The sequence below is a fragment of the Ambystoma mexicanum genome, chromosome 2p, assembly GCF_040938575.1.
Source record: "Ambystoma mexicanum isolate Mex_15411 chromosome 2p, UKY_AmexF1_1, whole genome shotgun sequence".
Classification (NCBI taxonomy): Eukaryota; Metazoa; Chordata; class Amphibia; order Caudata; family Ambystomatidae; genus Ambystoma; species Ambystoma mexicanum.
Window position 1 is genome coordinate 922220058 of NC_090923.1, and position 16832 is coordinate 922236889.

Below are 16832 nucleotides of genomic sequence, written 5' to 3' on the forward strand. Positions count from 1 at the left end.
TGTTTGCCTGAATTCATCCTCGGGTCTTCTGTCATCTGCAAAGCTACACAGGATACTCTCCCGTTTGATCTGCTGGAATGGCTGTAGGACGCAAGGCATGAAATAAGCGGTATCGTATCGCAATTTGCAATACAATACCCTTGTTTTGCTGCATATTTAATGAATCATGTCGCACAAACTGCGATATGATTCATTAAGTATCAGCAAAACAAAATATTGTGCCTAAACTCTGCCTCTCCTCTGCCTGAGTGAATCTGTGCACAGTGTGCACTGCAGGCGCGGCAGAAGCACCCGGAGCTGGGCTCATAACATTGTATCAATGTTATGAGCCCAGCCCTGCCCGGATGCAAACGTCATCGCGTGAGAGGAGGATCTCAGTCCCCCTCTCACACTGGCTCTGGCGTTTTCTGAGGTAAGGAGTGCTTAGGAGAGGTTTGGGTGGGAGAGCCGGGCCCGTTTTGAATTAATGTTTTATGTGGGGCTGGGTGTTTAGCAAGTGGCCATCCTTGGAATTATTACTGCAGGTCCTGGTCCCGTTCGGGAGAAATATTACTGCCTGCCACTCTCTAACACCCAGCACTCGCAGTAATAACGCAGCCTGCTCGCAGAAGGCTTTTGAACAGGTCTTCTGTGAGCAGGCTGCGTTATTACTGAAGGTGCTGCTGTTAGCAAGTGGCTGACAATATTTCTCCCGCCCGTTCGGGCTGGAGAAATATTATTGCCTGCCACATGCTAACAGCAGCACCCTCAGTAATAATGCAGCCTGCTCGCAGAAGGCTTTAAATATTCTTTAATTTCATGAAAGAATATTTAAAGCCTTCTACGAGCAGGCTGCATTATTACTGAGGGTGCTGATTTTACCAAGCGGCTGGCAACATTATTTCTCCCGCACGTTTGGGAGAAATATTGCCAGCCACTATCTAACACCCAGCAACAGGCCCGGCTGAAGATGTGTGCCTCCTCCCCACTGCTGAGGGTGGAAAGTGGTGCAGGGTCAGACTGGGGCATACAATAATTGACTTGGGCACCAACGAAAAAGTGCGCCACAGTTGCAAATGGGAATTAATTCCTTTTGTGACGCTGTTTGAATAACCCAAAGGGGAGGTTTCTGAATCAGTGTGATGCAAATTGTACGTTTTAGAGAATATGTATTCAGCAACACTGGTCAAAGCTATTAGCCACAATATAGTTCAGTAACTCATCAAACTGGCCCACACTGGCAAAAAAAGGTGGCCCAGTTTGACCCAAAAAATTGGCTCATACAAGCATTTTGCGTTTTTGGTTAAGCCATGGGCCTATTGCCCTATAGGCCAGTCCGAGCCTGCAATGGTGCATGGAGGTTAGCTGCCGAATTGATCACGAGGCAGGCAGCCAGAGCCAGTAGGAAGCTTTACACTGGCCATAACTTTAATGCGAGCACTGCAAAGCGCATATTTAAAGCCCCAGAACGAAAATTGTGACTTTTTTACTGTGCTTTGCAGACTGGAAACATGGGGGCATTTGCTGGACCCCACCCCCCTCCTCCCAGAGGCTGGAGTCCTCTTTAGTTTGTAAAGGCTAAAGACCCCAACGCTGTCCCAGATTGCTGGGCTGGGTGTTAGCAAGTGGCTGCGCTAGCATTTATTTCTCCCGCCCGTTCGGGAGGCCCAGCCCACTGTGAATTGATAACAACAAGCCTGAGAAGTAAGCAAAACCTAGCCCAACTTTTTATTCTAAAAATATCTTTTTAATTGTAGACTATTCAAAAGCCTTCTGCAAACAGAATGTGTTATTGGTGCAGGTGGCCGTGCTGTATTCAGGGTGTTTCAAATACTCCCCCAAAGGTGGTTGCTTCAAGTGATTTGTGTTCTTTGCAGATAAACAACCATTTTGTAGTTCTTGAAACAAAACAAATGTGCACTACTAATTAGAACTTGGAAGGTATGTGGCAAGTTGCTTAAATTGCTGCCAAATTCTGGCTTCACTGCTTAACCCAATTTGTGTGATCCTGGGCAAATCATTTGACCCAACCCAGCCACACCAGTGTGCTGGCAAGAACAGAAATGTGCATTATTTATTCTTCGGCAGTGTTGGTGGCCTGATGGGCATTACATTGCACAATTTGCTGCTAACTTGCCACTCAATACTTCCCACAATGCCATGTAGTCACAAAATGTGGTGCCTGTGTGCCATAGGTTTAGAGAAGAGATTTCCGACCTCTTGGGCGCCCTGATGATTTTTCTATTGGCTTTCAGGTGTTTGATGGCAATCCCTCTTTAGATTATTTATTTTGATCTTTTAAATCATCTCACTTTTTGCTGACTTGCAATAAGCCAGACCACAAATGGATGATTTCATGTTAACTTGCTGGGCCCATTTGTCTCGCAGATGCATGAGACTTAACGGCACTAGTAACTGGTAGGTGCTGCACCATGGCCTCACTGACCTGGGCAAACCAAGAGACTGGCAACTGGACATTTGGTTCTGCAGAATAAGATAACTAATGTCCCCAATGTGTCACAAACTCCTTATAGCTGCTGTCTTCATCTCGGTGAGTTACTTGTGATTGTTATATGTCAGAACACTAGCTAAACGAAACTTGATAATAAAATACAAATGACACTCACAATTGCATCTGTATTGATGTCTTATTGATAATTTGATGGACACTGCACTATGCACCACTGACTGCTGCATGACCCAGCTGCACAGAGCCTTGAAATGAAAAAAATCAGAGCTTTTTTAAAATCAGATCTATTTATGTGGTCCATTCATGCAGTGAACCTTTACATTTTACAGACACTCATTGTACGAGAGGTACATATAAATGCTGTATTCTTGCTAATTGTTTGTCTTGGGGTAAAACTAACTTTGGGTGACATTTAAAATAGGAGTACAACATTGCTAATCAAATATGTTTATTTGCTAATCAAAAATATTTGAATTAGCAAATTCTGCTAATCAATTTTTGAAAACTAATTTATGCCTTGAGGACGACTCACTATAAATTCAGGGGTGTGATCAAACTCAGCCCTCCAATAGCAAGGATATTCACCACTTCTGCATACCAGCACTGGTCCAATCAGGGACCACTGTGGGGCTGACTCATGCATGCACACTAGACACACTAGCACCAGTTTGTGGATTGGGATCAGACAGTCCCAGACTACTTCTCTCCTGGGCCCATACACACATGGCATGAACTAGTCAGCGAAAACAGCACCTTTCCTGGGCAAATGCATGACCATAAAAGTGAATTCCTGACTGGGAAGGCAGGAAGAAGGCCAACGAACAAAATGGTCAAATTACAAGCGAAAACTCTTGTGGCACAGCCATCCGAGGACAATAGCCACAGTTAGTAGCCAAACTCGACAAGCACAAATGGGCACACTCACAATATGGTAAACATTGAACTGCTGCCACCAGCTTGTCTTTAGGCACATCTAATAGTAACCAAAAATCCATTTGGTAAAAGTGTAGGGTGATACATAAGTATGCACATTGCACTGCATTGAAAGATGCTTTGTGCAATATGAAAATGTTACCCAAACAGATAACCTGTCAAAAGGCAAAAGGGGAAAAGGAAAAACATACTTTCCCAGTACTGAGAGCATGTAGGACTAGTCAGTTTGCCCATAACAAAATAGCAAAAAGGCCAGTGAAGTGAAGCACGCGTCACTTCTATGTAAAAAAGTCAGGAAAGGTGTAAAACAAAATTTAAACGTTTGGGGGTCCATAGAATATGGGGGAAGTTGTGTAAAAAATAAATCTTTCCAAACGAGTATCACATACACGAGAGACTACGTTTAGTAAATAACGTTTAATACTCTGGGTAAACCATTAGTTGATGAACAAAGTATAGCGTGTGAATATAAAATAAGCTGAAAACCCACTAACTTACATTTAGGAAATGCAGTAAACTTGAAACTAACAAAACATTATTACATCTTCCGCACAGGGATTTGAAAGACTGGGTACAGTGAAAACACGATTTTAAAATTCCAAATAATAACTAAAGCTACTGCATCTTTCAGCAACATACTACTTATGTTATAATAACTTCTGGTTTAATTTTAAATCCAGTAGAAATAGGGCAAAATACACTTTAGGAATTGATTGTCAATAATTCACCTACCATGCACGATAGAAGAAAACACCATATACACTTACCTCATCCTCGCAATACTTGCGAATCACTTCCAGTGCTTTCTCTGTAATCAGTGGAGCCTCTAGTACCACCTTGGTGAACATCCTGTGAACGCAATACAGCAAACAAGTCTACATTTGGCTCAAATAAGGTGACAATTAAAATAGTGCTGGCTTAAAGACAGATGCAGGCTAGACACAGCTAGGGTACGCTACACAAATGAGTGCTAAGAACCCTGCAAGGCTGTAAGGTACATTTTGCCAGATTACCTTAGTATTTTGGCCTATTTTAATCCAGTACAGCCATACCCTTAGTAGAAGGATCAACAAGTGGAACAACTTCATATAAACTTAACACTGAGAAGCGATTGTGAATTTGGGCCCACAAAAGGAAATACAAATCTAGCTGTAATTGCAGAGCCTTTGTATTAATTGCTGATATATAGATTTGCTTATTAGGGTCAGGACACTCAGCCACTTTGCTACATCGTATTCCAGGTTTCTCAATACCAAAATATTGTAACTGAATTAATTAGAAATCAATAAAATTGCATACAAACAATATTCATTAACATAATTACTTCACTTTAAAAACAATAACCCATTTAAAAATGAAAGCATGACTCTCCATTAAATAACCACCCCTCTACCCCAACCACATTGCTTGTAGGCAGTGCTGATGTAGTTTCCATCCCATTCTGACCAACCATGTCTTCTGTGGACCTGGAGGACAAGAGAGAAGTTGCAGCACTGCTGGCAGACCAGCTCCCCTTTCACATTGACCCTTATTAAAACGGTGCAAATTACAAACTTGATTCCATCGCTCTGAGATACACCTGCATTGCTCTAAACATTTGCCAGCAAAAGACTGTTACATAAGTGTTAGGACAGTTTTTCTGAAGTCCAACTAAGGTCTTAGTAAAACCATTCAACTGAGGCAGTCCAAGACTCCACTCTTAGTATAAGGCTGTACCACCTGAGTTCATGGTAGCGTAGACAGAGCAGCCAGGCTTATCTTAGGAGGGAGAGAGGGCTGTAGAATCAGTACACATGCAATTATAATACAAATGGTTGAAAGAAACACTGAAACGCTTTGTATTGTAAAAATAAAGGATTTATTAAAAAACAGGTAGGCGCAGATAAATCTAGTGGTAAGTAAGCACCAACACATTATATGAAATCACAATATAAAAACACAACACTATACTTGAAAGTACACAGACCCAAGTATAGACCATATTTGGAATACCTAACAGTAGTTCTAGGAAAGCTAAAACCTTGCCATACACATTCCGTATAGGTCACACCTATTCATGGGGAGTAAAAACCAATGGTTACTTTTTACAATTACATTCAGTAATGCAAGGGCAGTAGACCGTTCCAGTTGTATAATGATTCTCAGTACAAATCACTTAATCAGTCAACTGGACAATATACGTTTGGTGAATAGCACAACACTTATTCTAGGTGCAGTAAAAACCTATAACTACTTATGTGTTATACTAAGTGAGTAAAACCTAAGGATGTAATATACAATTACAGGTGCTTTTGAAATCAGGAAACCCTAGATTGAGGTAAGCATTAACTCTTGTAACTTATTTTTGGATGGCACACAACAAAAGGTAAGTAAAACCCACATACTTTTTTTAACCTCACAATGAAGTGGAAAGTAAAACCCAATGTCACACTTTACTGAATGACTCAGTTATTCTAGGTAGGCAACAACCTAATGCAGAGGTATTGTGGACAGGCTAGCAGCAAGTCAGGGGAAGCAAGGCCCAGTTGGGGGGACACTCGTACAATTACCCTGCAGGAATAATCTGGTGAAACCAACCCTTTACTTTTGGGAAGAGGCAAAACAGTTGCTAAGGAAGACAAGATGTTAACCATACATTTAAGAATAGTGCATCACACATTCAAGAACAGTAAGAACTTTTGTAACTGTTCACTCTTAGAATTACAGTTCCCAACCAACTCTTTACAAGTAAGTAACTTTTAAACACTTATTTTCTTTTCTAGGTAAAAGTCCCAATCCATTGAAAGTCTTTCCCTTATTCTTGGAGCGTGAGTGTTCTCAGTGGCAGAAGGGGGGGTGGGGTCACTAGGACCGGTGACCAACAGGCAGTGCCAGGATAGGTTCTATAGTAGCAAAAGTCAGAGTTCTTTAGGAAAACTGTGCAAATAGGTGAGTACTTTACTTCTAGGGTTAGAAGAGGGTACAGGGACTTTGCAGAAGACACCCTAGCAGGATTCTAGCAGTGGGACTGTATGCACTGGATGAGAGGCCTCCCCATTACAGAAAAAAAACTCACAGCGACACAGAAATCCTAACAGGCTTAAGGTAAGTACATACCCAAGCCAACACAGTACCTCAGCAATGAACAAGATTTTGCAGCAGGAGGACTTCAGGGTCTGCAGCCAAATACCCGGTCAGTGGATTCCTTGTCATGGTGATTGAAAACAGGACCTCAGAAGGAACTTTGCAGCAGGGATCGACGAAGAAGGGCTGTAGGCAAGGTTTCCCTCTCGGCTGAATGCGGTTCTGCGGATTTGGCACCTTTTCAAGGAGCACAGAAGATGACAGAAAATCGCAGTTGAATTCTCGTCGTTACAAAGGTCCAGCACTCGGTTGAGGTGACTTTTCAGACTCGATTCATGTCTCTAGAGATCCACCAGGATGCCCACGAAGTTTCATCGAGTTTCGGAAGACTGTGCACCGCACAGTGGCTTGAGGTCCCAGGGTATTGGGGTATTGCAGCAACGCAAGGTCGCAGCAACGCGTGGGATGGCTCAAAATGCAGGTCTTCTAGAGTCTAGTGGGTCTCACCAGGCTCTGGGTCGTTGTTTTCAGAGTCCCCAGGTCGATTGGAAGGAAGGGCTACAGCAGGCTCCGGTTACACAGCAGGCTCTATGGTAGCAGGAAATCATTTCAGCTGCGTTTCCTTCATCTTCCTCTTTGGTTCCAGTGGTTGACTTTTCTTCAGCTTCCAGGTTCGCAGTATTTATCAGGAACTACAGCACAACCTCTGCATTCTCTCCCCGCATTTTACAAGAAGGGGCGGTCTGGTTGTCCAATCAGGACAGCCAGCCCCCCACTGGGATTTGTCCTCATTCAAGCAAAGGCGCATGACAAAGGGATGGTGAGTTTTTGACTTCTCCCTCACTTCCTGCCCTCACAGGCAAACTGGAACCTGGGCGGGGAGTCCAGGGGACTCCCGCCAAAGATATAAATCACACAAAGGAATTTCCGCCCTGGATGGTGGAAGGAACAAGAAACAACAAGGAACACTAAAATGGCGAAAAAAAGGAGACAAGGGCCATTTTGGTAAAAATGAGCACCCTTATGTGCCTTTACTGCAGCTGTGCACACAGCCTGCGATAAAGGTGCACCAAATTAATACAATGTATCACTGCCACCAGTCATTGAAGGTAAGATTGTACCTGTAACCGAATTGTTACAGTTTTAGTGTGAAAGGGGATACATTGCATCTCCCCAGCACTCCACATAAGGTGGGGTGTGCTGGTTTCACTTAAAATGTAAAAGGGATCCAAAGATCCTTTCTACCCTTGGGAACTGTAGTTCTCTCAAGGTTAGCAAAAGAAAGTTAAAAGGGGAGCCCCTAGGGTAACGCAGCATCAACAGGCACTTCTTGCCAATAAGTTGTTAAAGAGGATAACTTTAAAAAGACACTATGGAGAGTCTTAAAAATGACACCCATAAAAAGAGTTAAAGATTATGTGAGTGTGGAAAAAGGTTCCCACTCACTGGGGTATTAAGGAAAAATATCCCACTAGTAAAGCAAAAAACTTCTGGGGTTGACCCAGGTCAGGAAGATTGACCAGTTCTGTGAAAATCTTACCCAACAGTAAGATTTTCATATTTGCGATACATCTTCCTGACCTGGGTCAACCCCAGAACTTTTTGCTTGGACTTGGCAATTATTTTACTTTGTCCCTAGGTGAAGGGAAATCATTTTCTCCGCTCACCTAGTCTTTTACTCTTTTTATGGGTGACCTTTTTATGTGTTTTCATAGTGTATGATTGGATTCAGACGTTCCTATAACTTTTGGGTGTTGGGTATGTTTGTCTAAAGTCCAACTGGTGTGGGACTCTAGAAGACTTATCTCTTGGTATTAGGGACCCAACTCCTAATACAGGCCTATACTACACAAGTCAGTAGAGTGGCTGAGCAGCCAGGCTTATTTTAGGAGGGGTAATGTGAGCTGTAGAGCAGTACACTGAAACCAGTAAGCACAAGGATCCAAGTAAACACTAACACGCTTAGAGTTAGATTGAAATATGTATTTATATATACACAAGGCCAAACAATCAAACTAAAAGGCAGCAACTAATAACATTCAAAGGAGGATGGAATTAAATTAATATAAGATTCAATAATACAAATGAGTACATTCTTTCTATCCAGTTCCAGCACACAGAGTGACATCAATAAAGGTCAGGAATAGCCCTTATATATGTATCACCTTTACACCTTGAGTTTGGGAGGAAAGTTTCTGAATTGGATATGACACATTTTAGCAACTGTTACAATAGTCTTTTCCCCCAGAGGGATGTATGCAGAAAAATGTTTTACACAATTTAAAACCTATGAAAGAACCAGCACTGCCAAAGCCAATAGGGTTGAGAAGATTAGTCTTTAGAGAGCCAGGATAATCCAAGTCAAGTGGATAGCTCTAGTTTTGATGCAGTTCTTCAGAGAAAAAGTTAATCACACAGTCAGTACTTCTTGAAAAATTCCAGGAGCTTAAGATGAGCCTACCTGATGGTGCACAAACTTAAGTCCTGCACAAGTGAGTTGAGGTCAACTCTAGACTGGTGAAAACGGCTCTTCCCAAGCCAGGAAGCAGCGGAAATGGCGTAAAGTATGTTACACCCCAAGCCGCACAGCACCTTAAAGATGAAGATTTTCCAGGTGGCTTTCTTCCCAATGCAGTGAAGCAGACCCCGATTCCTGCTCCTTGGTCCTGGTGACGAAAGGGGGGACCTTTGGCGGGCTTCTGCGGCAGCACTCTGGAGAGGGACTCAACCGCAATGGATTCCAGTCACTTCAGGGGCTCTTTCTGGTTTTGGCACATTTTTTCGGCACCAAGGAAAAATGAACAGTCCCGGTCGGATTTCCCTCAGTCACACGCTCCTCAACTCTGGTGAGGGGAATTTTGACAAAGAATTCCTGCTGCTTTGTTCTTCGGAAGACCATGCGCTCAATGATGGTCCATTTACCCTGGTGTTAGGTAAGAATAGGTGCATTCCAACTGGTGAGGACTTGACTACACAAGACTTATCTGCTTGGTATTAGGTAACCCACCTTTTAATATAGGCATGTACTACACAAGTTGGTGTGACTGAGCATTCTCTTATGAGGGGTAATGTGAGCTGTACAATTGAAATCAGAAAAAACAAGTAGCCAATATATACATTTTTATAATACACACAAGGTTTAAATTAGGATTCTTTAAAAAGTCTCATCTACTAGTAACATTCAATCAAAGTTTGGATTCAGTTTGTAAAGGACAATAAAAGTTGGTACATACTTTATGCAAACACATTTTCCAGCAAAAGGGTGCAACTTCAGTTAAGGTCAGTATTGCATTCATTTTCAGTTACCAATTTAGTTATTGGGTTCTAAAAGAAGAACAAGTTACTTAACAACTGGTAACATTCTTTCGACTGAATGTTCCTCCAATGTATTCGTCATCTTAGATGTATTTGTCCAGTTTTGGCTGCTTCGGAAATTTTTCTCGGCAACGGGCGCCGTGCGTCGATGTCGTCGAGTCGAGGTCCTCGAAGGCCTCCGTCGAGGGTGGCGTCATTGGGTATACAAGTAGCACGTGCAGGAGGGAGTAAAAGTTCAATATTTTTTTTTATATAGCTGAATACAGCACTGCTTTACCAAAAGCAAGCTCTGTAGAGTGGAAAGCATCCAGATTGTAGAATTTAGAAAATGTGTGCAGCGAAGACCAAGTCGCCGCTTCACGAATAGATTTGATGGGAACACCTCTTTGAAGGGCTATCTAAGAGGTTATGCCTCTGGTTGAATGGGCCCTCAAACCTTCTGGTGGATCTTTGTCCGCCAATCTGTAGCATTCTGAGATGCAAAGGACAATCCAACGTGATAGGGTTTGTTTTGACACCGATTGACCCAACTTCCTTCCAGTGTAGACAATGAAAAGTTGATCGTCCACTCTAAGGTGCAGAGCCTAGAAATGTAAAAGCTTAGAGCTCTTCTTGGGTACAGCCTGTGCAATCTTTCCTTCTCCTTGCTGCGATGAGGTGGAGGATAGAACGCGGGCAGAATGATCTTCTGATTCAAATAGAAATCAGACACAACTTTAGTTAAGAATGATGGTTTAACCCTCAATACAACCCTGTCCATGTGGAACACAGTATAGGGTGGCCCAGAAGACCGTGCCTGGAACTCGCTCTTTCTTCATGCAGATGTTAAAGCAACCAAGAAAACGGTTTTCAACGTTAGTAATCGTAATGGGCATGTGTGCAAAGGTTCAAAAGGGGCCCACATCAAAAACTTTAGAACCAGATTAAGGTCCCAAACTGGGACTTGGGAAAGGAGGAGGAAACACATTGGTGACTCCCTATAAGAATTGCATTATGAAAGGAATTTTATAATAGGAACATTCTTCTGAAGAGCGCTTGAAAATGGAAAGCCCTGCAAGATAACCTTTCATGGTCCCAACATTGAGACCTCGATGTGCCAGTGATAGGAGGAAGGATAAAACTTCTGGGATAGAACACAGAAAAGGATCAACATTCTTTTCCCTGCACCAGTTGCAAAACTTCTTCCAGCAGCAACGGTACAAAGATTTTGTTGCTGGCCTTCTTGCCGAAAGCAACACCTCCATGACGTCATCTGGAAAGTCCCAATCCTTGTATCTCAGCCTTTTAGATACCAAGCATGAAGGTTGAGATTCGTGACCGTCATCGACGCAGGAGCCGAAAAAAGTTTCCGAAGCAGCACAGCTGTGGTGACTACATGTCATAGATATGGAATACGTCGGAGGAACCAATCCCCTCGAAACCTAGATTCGATTCTAGCAGAGGGAGCCAAAAAGGCAGTAGATTAAAATGCAGAAAGGCACAAGTTCAAATGCATTAATAACGAACGCATAAATGTGATTTGTCTATGAGGAGAGGGGATAGCAGAGATGTCCACCAGAATGTAGAGTACATAGGTCCGACTAAAGGTGGCACACTGTTGTGAATGTTTTAAGCATCCTTAACGCCCAATGCAGTGACTGGGCGCATAGCAGATGCCGGTAAGGTAATAAAGGGAGCAGATTGAGTGGATAAGTTAAAGGGCGCAGGTGGAGTAGGTAAGACAAATATGAATTACTCACAACCTCATAAGAAACGAGCAGGGGGTATGGCCCTGGGCTCTGGACAGTCTCTGGACAGTCTGTTGGCCTTACCCTCGGGCCTTTCCAGGTAAGGCCGGCTCACGCCTGCCGGCTTCCATGAGGCTCTGATGAGCGTTGCGCTGGCCAATCAGTTTCAGGCATCTCGTTGAGGAAGCTGTGCCTGGGGAGCCAGGTGAAAAACACGGGTGGCCATCTTGAAGAACACACACCTCGTGTGTTGTAATGGCGATTTCCTAATATTGCCGTTAGTTAAGGCAGCACAGCTCAGATGGAGCACTATTGCCTTGCAAATAAAAACGCACAATTTGTAATGAATTGTGGTGGCTACCGCACATGAAGCGCTAAGAATAGCCCAGAGAAATGTGATGTTGCCGTGAAGGCAGTCAGCAGCATACCCTCGATGGGGCTGCTCTGCATCCGGGCGGTGCTGTGACCCACTGCTCCTGCAATGGGTCAGAGCGCCTGCTTCTGGGAGGATTCCGAAGTGGCTTTAGTGTGTTAGAAAAGGAAGGCAGTAACCTTGTGCTATTATTTCTAGAGCCCAAAAATCTGAAGTAATGGCTCGCCATTCTTGCAGATGCTGGGACAGTCTGCCTCCCACAGGTGTCTTGTGATACAAGTCCTCAAAGTGGTTTTGTGGCGGATGCTGCGGCTGCTGATGGTAAGGAAGCTGCAGCTGGAGCTGGCTTAGCACGTTTACCTTGTCCACCACAAGTGGTTTTTCTCTGGCCTCTTTGACTGGCCATTCCTCTCGCCTTTCCATATGAGGAATTATAACGATAGGATCGTCCCCTCCAAGATTGTCCTGGTGCACGAAAAGCCTGAGGTTGCCAAATAGCAGCTCCTTAAGACTTGGCAGCCGCTTACGAGGTCTGCAACCTCTCAAGGCTCTCGTCAGCCTTGTTGCCCAAAAGGTGAGACCCGTCAAAAGTCATGTTCAAAAGACAGTTTTGCACGTCTGGTACGAAAGCCGACTTTCGCAACCACGCAAATCTGCGCATCACTGTGCTAGTGGCCATGGACCTGCTCACACTATCTGCAGTGTGCAATCCAGACTGAAGGTATTCCTGCATGGCCTCCTTTCCATCTCGAACAATGGCTAGGAATCCTTCCGCCCCCATTGCAATGCAGTCGGACAGAGTTTATGAACATTTTTGCCAAATTTTTGGCTGATTTCAATGCCATACTCCCAGCCAAAAATACTTTGCGTGCCCAACCATCCACACGCTTGTCGTCCCTATGCGGAGGGATGGAAGGGTACGCCACCTTATTTGATGTAGCTGTGGCTGCATTGACCACCAGACTCTCGGAAGTGGGGTGTTTGGACACATAGCCGGGGTCGCTACTGGAAGGGCGGTATTTTGACGTGAGGTACTTCTTCGCAGGAGGAATTGAGTCTGGGGTCTCCCAATTTTTGCCCACCCTATTTTGTAAGGCTACATGGAAGGGTAAAATCGGATCTTCGGTGGAGCTCTGATCTAGTATGTCAGTCACGTCATCCTGGATGAACTGAGTTGGTGGTCTATCCCATTCTAAATAATCCACCACCTTTGTCTCAGTTGTCTATATGAGGGACTGGCATGTTCCCCTGGTTCTGGTCTGCCAAATTGTCTCAGGTGATGTGTCAACTCCACTTGCATTATTCAAAGTTTCCACTAAATCACTCATTCTGGGACATTAGGGGTGCCATACTGTAGGCCAAAAGGAACATCCTCCTCATCAGACCTTTTTTGTTCTTCAAAAATTGAAGACCAGGATTAAAAAAAATATTTCCTTGGCAGAGATTTATACATTTTTTGTGGAGGGGCTGTTACAGTGGAGGCTGAAGGCTTTGTAGCTTTTTCTTTTGCTGCTATTTTGTCAGTTTCTGACTGAACTGGAGCCTTTGAAACTAAGGGCACCGAAGGCTTCGGGGACGACATCGACAAAGGCATCGATGAAATAACAGTCGTCGACGGAGCTGGCTTTGAAGGCACCGAAACGCTCTTCGAAGGCTTGTCCTTCGAGGTGTGTCGGTTTCCTGACGGCATCGATGACCTAGAGCAATCTTTATCACTCGGGGTCCTGGAGGGTTCCCGATCTTTTCTCCTTCGATAACTCGGGCTCGAGGGCACGCAAGTGTCGGAATGGTAACGCTCTCTGCCAGCTTCCGAGGAAGGCGCAGACCAAGGCTTAGCCTTTTCAAAAACCTCCATCATTTTAATTCTAAATGCTTCCCGTTCTTCGGAGGAAGAATGTTTTGTGGGGCATTTCATTTTCTTGGGGGATTCGTCAGAAGACTAGATGGAAGGGGATCGGTGGCATCTCTTTTTAGACTTTTTCGTCAAAGACGAAGTGTGGTGGGAACCACTTCGGGACCTAAACCTACGTTTTTGCCTTTCGCGTTGAGGAGATTTCTCCTCATGGGTTCTCGACTCAATGCTTTTCGACCTACCTGTAGCTTTCCCTTCCTCTCTCGCAAGGCCTTGCCCGTCACAGCCTGACACTTCGCACAGGCCTCAGTGGTTTTCGCCGAGGCACCAGAGACATTCTTGGTGCGGATCCGTGATCTGCATTTTGGAACCGCAAGTTTTACATTTCTTGAACCCCGAACGCGGGGTAGTCTGGGTCGATAATATCTTCACAATAACTATTCATCACAGAACTATCGAGGCGCGCTAAGTCTACGAAAGCAAGAAGTACAGCAGAAAAACGGAACGGAGGCCAATGGGTGTCACGAGTGCTACTTGTATACCCGATGACGTCACCCTCGACGACATCGACGCATGGCGCCCTCTGCCGAGAAACATTTCCGAAGCAACCAAATCTGGACGAATACATCTAAGATGAGGAATACGTTGGAGGACACAATCCATTCCAATGAAAGGATAGTATAAGACTGAACACACTTTCAACAGTTACAATCTCCTAAAGAGAGGCAGGTAAACTTTTATCGCAGCAATAATAGTATCCACAATTATAACCTATGAGGGTACAAGTACTGCTAAAGACAGCAGGTTCAAAGCAGTGCCTTTAGGGAGGTAGAACAGCCAAAATCAATGGACAAAACCAATAGTTCTGATGCACTTCTTCTTAGATAAAGTCTTAAAGTAAGACAGTAAAAATAAATCACCACTAACTCAAGTGAGCTACTTTGTAGAGAGCACACGCTGTTAGGACAGGAGAGTTGGTATCAACTCCAAAGTGGACCAAAAGCACTTTGCAGGATAGGAAGCACAACCTATGGCTAAAAGGTGACCACTCGAAGCCCCACAGTACCTGTGATTCGAAGAAAAATGTTCCAGCTGGATTCCTCCTTGCTACAGCTTAGCAGACCCTTGTTCCTGGACCTTGGCCGTGGTGACGAAAGGTGGACGTCTGGCAGGCTCCTGCGGTAATACTCGGGAGAGGGACTCCTCAGCTACAGATTGCCTTTGTTTCAGCAGCACTTCAGTGTTTTGGCGCATTTTCCTAGGCGTCAATGAAGAACGAATATCTCTGGTTGGAAGAAGGAACAAGTTACTTACCTGTAACTGTTCTCCAGCATGGTTCTGGCATGGATTCAAATGCTCATGAATATTCCCCGTCATAAGGCTGGGAATCCTTGGTAAAGAAAAAATCAGTTTCAGTTTCACTTCTAAACTGTCTTTCTCCTAACAAGCAATCACTGCTCTCTGGGCCATACTGCCCTCTATCTAAGCCCTTCCTCTGGAAGCCATCTTCACATTTGGTAGCATGCAAAGTGGCAGTAGGACCAAGAGAAGACCCGCAGAGGGGTAGGCGGGAGGGTTTGCATGTGAATCCATGCCAGACCCATGCTGGAGAACAACAGTTACAGGTAAGTAACTTGTTCATTCTCCAGCATGGGGTCTGGCATGGATTCACATGCTCATGAATAAAGAATACATAGCAGTATACACATGCACAACAACGGGAGGTGGCAAAGGCTCAACATGAGCATCTCTTACCTCCTCACCAGGCTCCCCTTCAAGCGAACAGGTTGCGCAGCACTGCTTGGCCGACTCTGGACTCCTCCCTGGAATGCCGGTCGACGCAGTAGAATCTCGTGAAGGTGTGCATCGACCTCCACGTAGCAGCCCTGCAGTTGTCCAGCAGGGGCACACCAGACAGGAACGCTGTAGTTGCAGCGATCGCTCTGGTCTAATGGGCTCTCGGACAGCCAGGCAACGGTCGGTTTGCCAACCAGTGACAATGGGGGATGCAGCCGGAGAGCCACCTGGAAATGGAAGCCTTGGAGAGGGCCTTCCGTTGGTTCACAGGTCCAAAGTTCACAAACAGTAGTGACGTCGCCTGAAAACTCTTTGTGCTGTCCAGTTAGAACTTCAGCGCTCTAGCCACATCCACCGAGTGCAAAGTCCTCTCAGCCGGCGACGAAGGCGACAGGAAGAACACAGGTTACACCAAGAGCTCGTTGAGATGAAAGTCCAACGGCACCTTGGGCATGAAGGAGGGGTGCGTCCGCAGCACTACCCGCGTCTCGTGAAATGTTAAGTACGGTGGTTTACAAGAGAGGGCTTGGATCCCTCCCACTTGTCGTGCGGAAGTGATGGCCACAAGAAACGCTGTCTTCCACGATAAGAATTTCAGTAGTGCCGAATGCATAGGCTCGAACAGCAGACCCATGAGCCTAGTCAGCACCACATTGAGCTCCCACGCCGGTGCCGGAGCCTTCACCGGCAGGAACAAAAAAAAAAGTCCTTTGATTAACTCCTTGACCAGGCGGTGTGACCACAGCGACAAACGTCCCGGAGTTCTGGTACAGCGGGAGATAGCCGCCAGATGAACCTTGATGGAAGCATGCGCCAGCCCTGCTTTGGCCAGCGACAGCAAATACGGCAGCACTTGTGGAGCCATAATCCGTAGAGGGTCGATCTTCTGTGCACAGTACCACACTGAGAACCTCTTGCACTTACGTCCGTAGCATTTCAGCGTAGACAAAACTCTGGCCTTGGCAAGTATTTCCTAGTAGTCCGCTGGGATATCGTATCCTCCAAACTCTAGCGCAGCAGGAGCCAAGCATGCAAATTCAGCGACCCTGGGTCGTGATGCAGGATTGCGCCTCCTTCTCTGGCGAGAAGATCTGCGACCGCCGGAATCTTGACTGGAGGGGATGCTGACAAGTCCAGAAGGTCCGGGTAACTGTCTCGGCCACAGAGGTGCAACGAGGATCAACCTGCACCGGGAACGTCTAAGTTGATTGATGAGTCGCAGAAGCAATGGCAACAGGGGGGGAACGCATAGAGAAACAGGCCGTCCCAGGGGAATGAGAATGCATCCTGCATGCTACCCGGCTGGGGAAACCTGCTGGCGAA

The 16832-nt window shown here is 45.2% G+C and overlaps 1 protein-coding gene across 4 annotated transcripts in view; it reads right to left on the reverse strand.

Moving 5' to 3' along the window:
- The window catches only part of SYMPK (symplekin scaffold protein), a 1074521-nt gene that overhangs the window by 495612 nt on the left and 562077 nt on the right, over nucleotides 1–16832 (reverse strand). For all 4 annotated transcript variants that reach the window (XM_069644649.1, XM_069644648.1, XM_069644647.1 and 1 more), the window contains exon 16: nucleotides 4150–4231. In XM_069644649.1, the coding sequence (XP_069500750.1) occupies nucleotides 4150–4231 (82 nt within the window). The remainder of the gene's footprint in view (nucleotides 1–4149; nucleotides 4232–16832) is intronic.